This window comes from Mobula birostris, chromosome 3 (assembly GCF_030028105.1).
Source record: "Mobula birostris isolate sMobBir1 chromosome 3, sMobBir1.hap1, whole genome shotgun sequence".
Lineage (NCBI taxonomy): Eukaryota > Metazoa > Chordata > Chondrichthyes > Myliobatiformes > Myliobatidae > Mobula > Mobula birostris.
Window position 1 is genome coordinate 41,174,064 of NC_092372.1, and position 13,069 is coordinate 41,187,132.

At 40.2% G+C, this 13,069-nt stretch overlaps 1 protein-coding gene across 1 annotated transcript in view; it reads left to right on the forward strand.

The window, feature by feature from the left end:
- Positions 1-12,791, forward strand: part of ndufs4 (NADH:ubiquinone oxidoreductase subunit S4) — a 106,948-nt gene extending 94,157 nt beyond the window's left edge. Inside the window, 3 exon segments of the mRNA XM_072252504.1 lie at positions 827-999; positions 10,847-10,920; positions 12,591-12,791. Of these exon segments, the coding sequence (XP_072108605.1) occupies positions 827-999; positions 10,847-10,920; positions 12,591-12,694 (351 nt within the window). The 3' untranslated portion in view covers positions 12,695-12,791.
- The last annotated feature ends 278 nt before the right edge of the window (positions 12,792-13,069 follow it).

The following is a 13,069-nucleotide window of genomic DNA, read 5'->3' on the forward strand; positions in this document are numbered from 1 at the left end:
AGTACCTATATGAGATTGAGTAATGTCATGCATTTTTGTTTGACTTGCTTCACTCATCTTTGGTTTTCTGTGTAAGAGACTCTCCTTCCTTCTGCTCAAGTTTGCAAAGGCATGTCTTGATTGTTCTCTGTTGTGATGATTTAATTGGCGTTTCATACTTGAGGCTGCTTTCAAGACCATCATCAAGAACAATGCCAGAGAAAGTTCTAATTTGTAGTGAAGTATGAAGCAATTTTGTGCTCATAAGCAGCATCTATTCATTCCTTCCCCCTCATATACCATGCACAGGTTTGAAAAAAAAATGATTTCCTTAATCAGGGCTGAATTAAATAAATTAAGAAATATCTTACAAATAGTTTATATCATTACAATGATAGCTTGCTTTTTTAGTAGCCTGCAGTGAGAATTCATAAAGTTATTAGCCAAGATCTCAGGCTAGTTTCAGTTTCAAAACATGAAAACTACAGAAGACATAAAAAGATAGGAAGTCAAAATGTCACAACAAAAATCAAAACTAATTTGAAATAATACAATGTTCGCTGTGACTGTGGTGATATTGACTCTTACATTGTTCAGAGGAAAACACAGCTGCTACTCATTTGATGTGTAGAAAAGTTTAAACAATACCACAGATACCATAATTATCACATAGTTTCCTGATAAGATAGTTAAAGATTCATTGCATGCTGCTTTGGATGTGCAATGATTTACAAACCTTCTTTGTATTTGAGTGATGCAGCATCCTGTTTTGGGAAGAGCTCACAGAGTAAGAACTATCAGTGTATTTGGAATTTGTGATTTACCATCTTCTGTTTCTGACATCTAGGATATCAGTCCAATAACTGGGGTTCCAGAAGACCAAGTAAAAACACGGAAAGTGAGGATTTTTGTTCCAGCACGGAATGCAATGCAATCTGGCACAAACAACACAAAACTATGGAAAATAGAGTTTGACACAAGGGAACGCTGGGAAAATCCTTTAATGGGTTGGGCATCGACGTAAGTCTTATCTTTAATAATTTGCTGAATTATGAAGTATAAATGAATTTGGGTTAAATTTCTTCTTCTCTTAAACCTGTTTTCCCACAAAATATATTGCATGGCCTTTTTGTAAACCACATATGAAAAGGATTTATAACACTTGCTTCTTCTTGTTCAAAACGCTGTTCAAATATTGGCCTCGTCCAATAAACTTAATTCACCTATTTGGCCTGGCAGTTTATTCCTAGTAAACCATTAACTTAGAACAGGCCATTTGTCAACAAAGAAATGTTACACACTGTACGTTCTGTCAGCAGCAACTAATTTATTTATTGCTCTTAAAGTAATATGCTCCATGGTACTTCAAAGAAGAGTGTACAAGTTATTATAGTAGAGTCAGGAAAATTTAACAACTATGTAACCAAAGTTATGAGTTTTGAGCAGGTTTGTAGACAGAAGTATTAATACAACTGCAGACTGCCAGTAACTGAGAAAATGCAAAATGCTTGGAGTCAGAGAGCCACAAAGATATACAGTGGGTTCCAGTTCATTAGGACAGAACATTTTGGCCTAATTAAGCGGCTTCCCCATTTAGCTGAAGGTTTGTGGAATAGTTAAAAAGATAAACTACCATTTAACTGAGTAACAAATTATGTATTTAAATGAAATACCAAACACACTACAGCATTACCAATGCTACTACAGTACTATAAAACTGTGTGCTAGTTCCTAATAGTTATCAACGGAGGAATTTATCCAATGTATGCTGCATTGTATGGGGTATCCATGGAGTGGTGGCATCTCTGGTGAAGAGGCTTGTCGTGTCTATTCTGGGACAGCTCACTCACCTTTGGTCCCCCTGGACCCTCAGCTCTTACCTATGGCTCCAAGTAGCTGTTTGCGGCCTCACCACGGTAGACCGCTTCAACAGTCGGGTTAAACCAGGTAAGGATAACTGGCAGACCTCATACCTGCTAAAACAGGGATATGCCTGCCCTAGCATGTGAAGTCCAGACTGGCAGTCTGGGTGGATGTGACCAACAGTGAGATCTGATGGCCAAGAAGGCGTTTCTGCAATGCTTCATGAAGAATGAAGGGAACGATAAGGCACCGAAGAAGTGAAGTGTAAATAAATAGGAGGGTGAAGAACAGAATGTTGAGAAGTATTTGTTATTTTAGTGGGCTTAAAAGTGGGTAAATCTTTAGAACCTGATGAGATGTTCCTAGGCTATATGGGGTGGGGGAGGGTATGGTGGGGTTGTGGGGTATTGGCAAAGGAAGGGATGCTCCAGTTCTGGCTGATTTCCAAATCTTTGCTAGCTGCAGGTGAGGTGCTAAATGACTGGAAATGTACCTTTATTCAAAGGCTGCAGAGATATTAACAAGCCTGTGGGTCTGACACCAGTGGTAGATATGTTCTTGGAAAAAATATGAAGGACAGCATTAATCTACACTCAGGAAGGTAGGAATTAATTTAAAAACAGTTGGCGTGGACGTATTAGGTGAAGATTCTGTCTGACCAATTTGATTAAGGTAACAAATGTGTTGATAAGGGCAGTGCATACTGCAGTATCACCTTTGACCAAGTTCCTTGTGGGAGATTTGTCCAAAAGTTTTGACCCATGGGATCCAAGGCCAATTGGATCCAAAATTAATTTGCTAGAAGAAGACATGGAGGTGGTGAAGGTTGTTTTTGTCATTGAAAACTTTTGACCATTGATGTACCATGAGGATTAGTGCTGGGATCCTTATTGCTTGACATGTATATTGAACATTTGAACAGGAGGTAGCACTGCCACCATCTGCCCTCCTCTGTGGAGACAAAAATTAGAAGCTTCAACAGTAGTCATGGATTGCCAGAAGATATTGATCATTTGGTAAAGCAGGCAGAGGGAATTGAATCCTGACCAGTATGAGGCAATGGGAGGACTGATAAGGGTAAGAAATATACAATGACTGGGAAGCCCTTAACAGTATTTAAGAATGGGGGGCCTTGGTGTACAAGTCCGAGGATCCTTGAAGGTGGCAGCATGGGTAGAATAAAATGGTGACATTTTTCAGGGCACTAACCTTCATTAGCTACAGCATACAATAAAGAGTAGGATAGTTATGGTACATCATAAGTGCATTATGGTGCACTTATAGCCACAGCAACATAGGAAAAGTGTAATTGCAATAGTGAGAGTGCAAAGAAGATTCACTAGGATGTTGCCTGTTGATAGAACATTTTTGTTCTGAGGAGAGACTGAAGGAGGGCTGAGTGAAACTTATAAATTCAGTATGTGAGACAAAGGTATAAAATAAAACGTTTGATTAGATTTTTGGAGTTGACATTTTTTAGTAAATTTCTTCTCCTTCAAATTTGTTCTATCTAACTTCTCTATCATTTGTCTAACATCTTAAATCTGTATTCTATTGGTACTTGAGTTGTCAGCTAATCAGCACAATAGTTTGTTTCCATTTATGCTATCTAATCCTGTCATATAAATAAAATTTTAATCTGGAAGCTGTGTCAAAGACGTTAGCTAGTGGTTCTGTATTATAAGTTACAGGATCTTAAGTTCTCAAGATTGTCTATAATGATCCAGACTGGCAGCTTTTATATTGATGAAGTCATCACTTGCTCCACTGTTTTTAAATTATTTTGCCAAACTAAGGAGGAGAAAATGAATCTGAGAAGTTGGCTACTGTGAGTGCATGTTAGGCAAGAAAGGAAGAAGTGTTTAGCTCTTTGACTCCTGGAAAGGAAGGTCAATCAGCGTAACTATTAGAAGTCGACTTCTGTGCCAGTGAATTATGTTTTTACAGCAATTTGTAAATTTCAATGGCCAAAGTATTTCAGATTGGGAAAGTGTTGAGAAATGCATTTATGAAACAAGCATTGGCAGCTCTTTGTTTTATAAAATAGCATTAAAGTCATAGAAAACTACAGCACAGAAACACACCATTCGGTCTATCCATTCTGTGCCAAACCATTTAAAATGCATAGTCCCATTGACCTGCGCCCGGATCAGAGCCCTCCATACCTATCCAAACTTCTCTTGAATGTTGAAATTGAAATTGCACCACCACTTGCACTGGCATTCTCACCACTCTCTGAGTGAAGACGTTTCCCCTCATGTTCCCCTTAAACATTTCATTTTCACCCTTAACCCATGACCTGTAGTTGTACTCCCACTCAACCTCAGGGTAAATGCAAGCTGGCTTTTTCCACTATCTATATCCCTCATAATTTTGTATACCTCTATCAAATCTCCCCTCATTCTTCTACACTCTAGGGAATGAACTCCTAATATATTCAAAATTTCTCTGTAACACAGGTCCTCCAGTCCTGGGAACATTTTTATAAATTTTCTGTGTACTCTTTCAATCTTATTTACATCTTTCCTGTAGGTAAGTGACCAAAACTGCACATAATACTCCAAATTAGGCCTCACCAACAATTTCAACATAACATCCCAAGTCCTATACTCAATACTTTGATCTCTGAAGTCCAATGTTTCTTAAGCTTTATGACCCTATCCACCTGTGCCATCGCTTTCAACGAATTATGGACCTCTATTCCCAGATCCCTTTTTTCTGCCACACTCTTCAGTGCCCTACCACTCACTGTGTAAGACCTATCCTGGTTGGTCCTCCCAATGCACTTGTCTGCATTAAATTCCATCTGCCATTTTTCAGCCTGTTTTTCCAGCTGTTCCAGATCCCATTACAAGCTTTGATAGTCTTCTCCTCTGTCCTGTACACCCCCAATCTTGATGTCATTTGCAAATTTGCTGATCCAGTTAACCACATTATCATCCAGATCATTGATGTAGATAACAAACAACAACGGACTCAGCACTGATTCCTGCAGCACTACATTAGTCACAGGGCTCCAGTCAAAGAATTTCAGCAGATCTGTCAGGAAAGATTTCCCCTTAAAGAAACCAGACTGACTTTGGCCTATTTGATTGTGTGCTTCTAAGTATCCCGAAGCCTCTTCCTTAGTAGTGGACTCTAATATCTTCCCAACCACTTAAGTCAGACTAACTGGCCTATAATTTCCTTTCTTCCTCCTCCTGCTCTTAAAAAGTGGAGTGACATTTGCAATCTTCTAATCCTCCTCTGGTACCTTTCCAGAACCTAGTGATTCTTCAAAGATCATTAATAATGCCTCCACAATCTCTTCAGCTACCTCTTTCAGACCCCTGGGGAGTAGTCCATCTGTTCCAGGTGACTTACCTATCTTCAGACCTTTCAGCTTCTCAAGCACCACCTTAGTATAGCGACTACACTTTCTCCCATTTCACAAACATCTGCTCTCACCTCATCCTCCCTCCAACCTACCAGGGATAGGGTTCCTCTTGTGCTCACCTACCACCACACCAGCCTCCGCGTCCAGCACATAGTTCTCCACAACTTCCGCCACTTCAACGGAATCCTACCAGCAAGCACATCTCCCCCGGCACCCCACTCCCCTCATTTTCAGCTTTCTGCAGGGATTGCTCCTTATGTGACTCCCTTGTCCATTTGCCCCTCCCCATTGATCTCCCTCCCGGCACTTATCCTTGCAAGTGGAACAAGTGCTACAGTGGACCCTACACCTCTTCCCTCACTACCATTCAGCTCCCCAGACAGCCCTTCCAGGTGAGTCTATACTTCACCTGTGAGTCTTTTGGAGCCATATACTGTGTTTATTGCTCCCGGTGTGGCCTCCTGTATGCTGGTGAGACCTGACGTAGATTGGGAGACTGCTTTGCCAAGCACCTACGCTCTTTGTCTGCCAAAAAAAGCGGGATATCCTAGTGGCCACCCAATTTAATTCCACTTTCCATTCCCATTCTGATTATGTCTATCCATGGCCTCCTCTACTGTTGTGATAAGGCCACACTCAGGTTGGAGGAAAAACATCTTATATTCTGTCTAGGTAGCCTCCAACCTGATGGCATGAACATCAATTTCGCAGATTTCCGGTAATGCCCCTCCCTCCACCCCCTTCACCATTCCCCATCTCTTTTTCCCTCTCTCACCTTATCTCCTTGCCTGCCCATCTCTGGTGTTCCTGCCCCCTTTTCTTTTTTTCATGACCTGCATCCTCCCCTATTTGATTCCCCCTTTCTCCAGCCCTGTATCTCTTTCACCAACCAACTTCCTAGTCGTTTACTTCACCCATCCCCTCCCGGTTTCACCTATCACCTTGTGTTTCTCCCTCCCCTCTCTCATCCTTTTAACTCTACTCCTCATCTTTTTTCTCCAGTCCTGCTGAAGGGTCTTGGCCGGAAATGTCAACTGTACTCTTTTCCATAGATGTTGCCTGGCCTGCTGACTTACTCCAGCATTTTGTGTGTGTTGATTGGATTTTCAGCATCTGCAGATTTTCTCTTGTTGTGATTGGATCCTTCTGCTAGTATCTTCCACGGTCAAGACTGCTGCAAAATAGTTAAGGCCATCCACCATTCCTTTGTCCCCTTTTACTACCTCTGTAGTGTCATTTTCCGGTGGTCCGATATCCACTCTCACCTCTCTTACTCTCTATATATCTGAAAAAACGTTTGGTATCCTCTGATATTGATCAGCTTACCTTCATATTTCATTTCTCTTCTCAGTCTGGCTTTTTTAATTGCCTGCTGTTGGTTTTTAAAAACGTATCAATCTTCTAACTTCCCACTAATTTTTGCTATATTATTGTCCCTCTCTTTTAAGACAATAAGACCATAAGATATAGGAGCAGAAGTGAGCCATTCAGCCTATCGAGTGTACTCCACTATTCAATCATGGGCTGATCCAATTCTTCCAGTCATCCCCACTCCCCTGCCTTCACCCCTTTGATGCCCTGGCTAATCAAGAACCTATTTATCTCTGCCTTAAATACACCCAATGACTTGGCCTCCACTGCCTCTTGTGGCAACAAATTCCACAGATCTACCACCCTCTGACTAAAGTAATTTCTCCGTATCTCAGTTCTAAATGGACGTCCTTCAATCCTGAAGTCATGCCCTCTTGTCCTAGGATCCCCTACCATGGGAAATAACCTTGCCATATCTAATCTGTTCAGGCCTTTTAACATTCAGAATGTTTCTATGAGATTCCCCCTCATTCTCCTGAACTCCAGGGAATACAGCCCAAGAGCTGCTAGACGTTCCTCGTATAGTAACCCTTTCATTCCTGGAATCATTCTTGTGAATCTTTTCTGAACCCTCTCCAATGTCAGTCTATCTTTTCTAAAATAAGGAGCCCAAAACTGCACACAATACTCCAAGTGTCGTCTCACGAGTGCCTTATAGAGCCTCAACATCTCATCCCTGCTCAATATTCTATACCTTTAGAAATGAATGCCAACATTTCATTCACCTTCTCCACAACTGACTCAACCTGGAGGTTAACCTTTAGGGTATTTTGCACAAGGACTACCAAGTCCTTTTTCATCTCTGCATTTTGAATTCTCTCCCCATCTAAATAATAGTCTGCCCATTTATTTCTTCCACAAAAGTGCATGACCATACACTTTCCAACATTGTATTTCACTTGCCACTTCTTTGCCCATCCCCCTAAACTATCTAAGTCTCTCTGTAGGCTCTCTGTTTCCTCAAAACTACCTGCTCTTCCACCTACCTTTGTATCATCAAATTTAGCCACAAATCCACTAATACCATAGTCCAAAACATTGACATACATCACTAAAAAGCAGCAGTCCAAACACCTACTCCTGTGGAACTCCACTGGTAACTGGCAACCAGCCAGAATAAGACCCTTTTATTCCAACTCTCTGTTTTCTGCCGACCAGCCAGTGCTCCATCCATGCTAGTAACTTCCCTGTAATTCCATGGGCTCTTCTCTTGCTAAGCAACCTCATGTGCAGCACCTTGTCAAAGGCCTTCTGAAAATCCAAGTACACTGCGTCTACTGCATCTCTTTTGTTTACCCTGCTTGTAATTTCCTCAAAGACTTGGAGTAGGTTTATTAGGCAGGGCTTTCCTTTCAGGAAACCTTGGTGGCTTTGGCCTATCTTGTCATGTGCCTCCAGGTACTCCATAATCTCATCCCGAATAATCAATTCCAACAACATCCCAACCACTGATGTCAGGCTAATAGGTCTATAGTTTCCTTTCTGCTCTTTCCCACCCTTCTTAAATAGCAAAGTAACATTTGCAATTTTCCAGTCATCCAGTACAATGCCAGGGTCTATCAATTCTTGAAAGATCATCGTTAATGCTTCTGCAATCTCTCCAGCTACTTCCTTCAGAACCAGAGGGCGCATTCCATCAGGTCCAGGAGATTATCCACCCTCAGACCATTAGTTTCCTGAGCACCTTCTCAGTCGTAATTTTTACTGCACAAACTTCACTTTCCTGACACTCTTGAATGTGCAGTATACTGCAGTCGTCTTCCACCGTGAAGACTGATGCAAAATATGCATGCAGTTCCTCTGCCATCACTGCATCTCTCATTACAATATCTCCAGCATCATTTTATATTAGTCGTATATCTACCCTCGACTCTCTTTTAACCTTTATATACTTAAAAAAGCTTTTAGTATCTTCTTTTGATAATAGTTGCCAGCTTCCTTTCATAATTCATCTTTTCCTTCCTAATGACCTTCTTAGTTTCCTTCTGCAAGTTTTTAAAAGCTTCCCAATTCTCTATCTTCCCACTAGCTCTGGCTTCCTTGTATGCCCTCTCTTTTGCTTTTACTTTAGCTCTGACATTACTTGTCAGCTACGGTAGTGTCCTTCTTCCCTTTGAAAATTTCTTCTTATTTGCAATATATCTGTCTTGCCCTTCCCTTACTTTTTGCAGGAACTCCAGCCATTGTTGCTCTGCTGTCCTTCCTGCTACTGTCTCTTTCCAGTCAACTTCGGCCAGTTCCCTTCTCATGCCATTTTAATTTCCTTTATTCCACTGAAATACCGACACATTGGATTTTATTTTTTCCCTCTCACATTTCAACATGAACTCGATCATATTGTGATCACTGTTCCCTAAGAGTTCCTTAACCCTAAGCTCTCTTATCACCTCCAGATCATTGCACAACACCCCAATCCAGCACAGCCGATCCCCTAGTGGGCTCAACAACAAGCTGTTCTAAAAAGCCATCCCTTAGGTATTCTACAAATTCTCTCTCTTGAGGTCCATTACTGACCTGGTTTTCCCAATCCACTTTCATGTTAAAATCCCCAACGATTATCATGACCTTTATGTTGTCTTTGACTTCACTTGTCATCCATAGTTTCCTCATTCTCTCTTTAGAATGCTTTTTTATTTTTCAGGATTTATCTATCCTGTGCTTTCCGAATTATCCCCAGAAGCTCTAGCCATTGCTATTCTGTTGTCATCCCTGTTGGTGTTTAGGTTTCAAAGTACATTTAATATCAGAGTATGTATCCAGTACACAACCTGAAATCTGCCCTCTTCACAGACATCTACGAAACAAAGAAACCCCATTGAACGATAGAAGCATCGAATCCTCCCCTTCCCCCTCCTTTCGCACAGGCATCAGTAAACAGCATCAACACCCCCCCCCCCCCCCGTAACAGCAGAAACACCAAAGAGTCCATCAAATTACAGTCCACAACCAGCACTTTAGTATCTCAGGTAGACTCTCTCTTTCCATCAAGAGAGCAGCAACTCGCTGTCCGGATGTTTAAATCTTCCATGTCACTGTTTCAAGCGCCCCCCCCCCCCCAACGATTTTGAGGACAGACAGGTTCTCACACTCCATCGAAAGAGAGAGAGGAATTGCTTGAGTACAGGGGCCTTCCTCTGATAGCAGCCAGCAATTACCAAACACACCACCTGCTGTCTCAGTGTTTCAGTCTCCCACGAAGCTTCAGTAGGGGAAATCGGGGAGGAACTGGGTCACCCACAGGGCCGCTCCCAGGTTCCAACCTACCAGCCCCAAGGGGGCACATCTTCCAGGCCATTCCTGGAGAGAGCAAACCAGTAGGTTGCATAGTCCATCCGAAAACCCACCACTTACGAAGATCTGTAGCTTGAACTGTAGATCACAGACTGACAGAACTACACCCACCTTGAAAAAATAAAGACATAAGAGAAGAGAAGTAAGCTGTTTCATGGCATGAACTGAAGAAGGCGCCTGGCATGATCTTTCCCTTTCAATCAACTTCGGCCAGCTCCTCTCCCATGTCTCTGTAATTCCCTGTACTCCATTGTAGTAGTGAGACATCTGACTTTATCTTCTCTCTCTCAAGCTGCAGGCAAATTTTATCATATTGCGATCAATACCTCTTTAAGGGTTCCTTTACCATAAGCTCCTTAATAAATCTGAATCATTACACAACACCCAATTCATAATTGTCTTTCTCTCCACATCTGGATATTGATCTGTATGGCCTGCAGGGCTAACACCCTGATATTCTACACCTTGGGCATTCCATTAGTTATCATCCACGTAGTCGGTTTCAGATTTTACCCAGATTATTAATGAAGATAATTACTAAAGAAGAGATTCATAAAAGGAAGACACTGTAACGTGAAGACCAAAATAAAATGTATATATCTGTTTTCTTTAAGTTACTGTTGAGCATTTCCAAGTTACAATTATTCAGATGCAGTTAACTGAAGGTTTTTGCAAAACTAATTTCCGGGATAAAACACTTCAGTCTTGTTAACTTGGTGCTGCCGTATCGACAAGGTATATTTGATAGAGAATTAGAAGATGTTAGCCCAGTGATGTTGAAGGAATAACATTTCTCAATATCTGGATATTGCACAACTTGGTTATGATCATACTTACCTGATATTCCTGCTGAGTTTGCTAGGCAACTGTCCATTTCTTAAATAATAGCTTGGGTTTTGTGTAGATGAAATAGAAGGAAAACTAATATAAGTCTGATTGTTGTAAAAGGTTTTGTTTTTGTTTCAGAGCTGATCCACTGTCAAACACCGTTTTGTCTTTTACCAGTAAGGAAGATGCGGTTGCTTTTGTGGAAAAGAACGGTATTTTGCTATTATTTCAAATCTGGGCATTCATTTTAAAATTAGTTTTTGATTATCACATACTGAGTTCTAGCTTCACATTTACAATTGTAATACTATGTCAGTTTGAATGAAATTCATGATGGCATGAAAGACGGTTAAGCGTTTACCATTTTATTTTGTTTAATTGAATGTATTATTGTTTTTATAATTTTAATATTCCATGGTTCCAAACATGATGGAATTTGTTTTCAGTCATCTATTTTAAATGATCTTTAAGCATTACCTGAATCAGACTCTGCCATATCTTACCACTGAGTTATGAGTGGGGAGCAAAGTTTTAGATGATGTAAAGTTTACAAACAGTAGATTGAGGGAAATCGGCCATTTGGGAATTGGAATAGCTAAATGAAAATAACAAAGGAATTAATGAGAGTTTGAGTGACATAAACTGAGATGAGAGGACTGATGAGCAATGCTGTGAATGTAAAAATAGACAACCTTAGTAAGGTCATAAATATGTGGTATGGAGCTTAACTTGGAGTCGAGTTTCATATGGTTATCACAAGATATTGTCAGTAAGGTGATAACAGTGACAAGGGAACAGAATATGAATCTGTCTTTGATTTACATATTTTCAATTGTCAAATTTATGTTCATCCTGTACTGTTACCAGTCTGATGATTTGAAACATTAGAAAGGTGAGAAGTACCAAATTCAACAGTATTGATCCTTGCTGACTTGATTTGACTCAATCTTTACTTAAGATAAGATGTACTGACTTTGGAAGCAGTGCAGGCAGGTTCATCAGGTTGATTCTGGAGATGAGGGGGTTAGCTTTGGACTTGATTCACTGGAATTCAGAAGAATGAGAGAGTAATTGGAGAAACATATAAAGTTATGAAAGTGATAGATAAGATAGAGATAGTACAGTTGTTTCCACTGGTAGGTGAAACTAGAACTAGGGAACATAGTTTCAGGGTTTGCAGAATAGATTAGAATGGAGATGAAGAGAAACTGCTTTTCCCAGAGAGTAGTGAATCAGTGGAATTCTCTGCCCAGGGAAGCAGTAGAGACAGTCTCATTAATTATATTTAAGACACAGTTAGATAGATTTTTGCATAGCATGAGGAATTAAGGGTTATGGGGAAAAGACAGAGTTGAGTCCACCACAGAAAGATCGGACATTATCTTATTGAATGGCAGAGCCAGCTCAATGGACCAGATGGCCTACTCCTCCTGCTACAATTTCTTATGTTAGGTTGGATGTAAGCTGGAAAGGGGGATGTAGAGATATGGGAACAAGATGGATTGACGTATTCAGAGTCTGTTTGCTGGCATGGAGAATTAAGAAAGAGCACAGGGTATGATTTAGGTTAATAACTTATTACAAAAATTTCAGTTTCTTGTATCTGTAGACATTACTCATGCACATGATGAATATGGCAGAAATACTTAGAGAGTAGTGCTCTCTCAAAGTACACCTATGTCCTACGGTAATCTAAGCATTCATTCTGTATATTTCACTTGATTTGGAACTTACTCTTTTCACTACATAGTAAAACTGCATTGAAATTGCATGCGCTCCCATAATTTATGGTGATATAAAGATTCAGTACACAACTTTAAAACTGCGGCCATTATGCATGGAACAAAAAGCTCATGTATTAAAATTTTCAACGTCATGACAGGTTGGAAATATGAAGTGGAAGAAAAGAAAGTAAAGTTGACCAGACCAAAGTCGTATGGAGCAAACTTTTCTTGGAACAAAAGGACAAGGGTATCTACCAAATAATCGACACCATCAAAAATGTATATTTGACTAAGAACAAAACAACTCTGTAGTTATGGTTCCTATAAGTAATCTCTTAATAAATATGATTTCAACAGCTTATTTTTGTATTTTTTTTATAAATATATATTCTCCATAATCTCAGTTTTTAAAAAATTTCCTCTCCTGAGTCCAGTTTGCATTTGGCTCTGTATAATGTGTGCACTGTAGTCATTGGGTAAGTACAGTAGTATTAGAAAGTTTGTGAATCTTGTAGAATTTTTTGTTTCTGCATAAATATGGCCTAAAGTGTGATCAGATCTTCACCCGTCCTAAAACTATGTGAAGAGAACCCAATTAAATAACAGAAAAAAACATTATACTTGTTCATTTATTTAT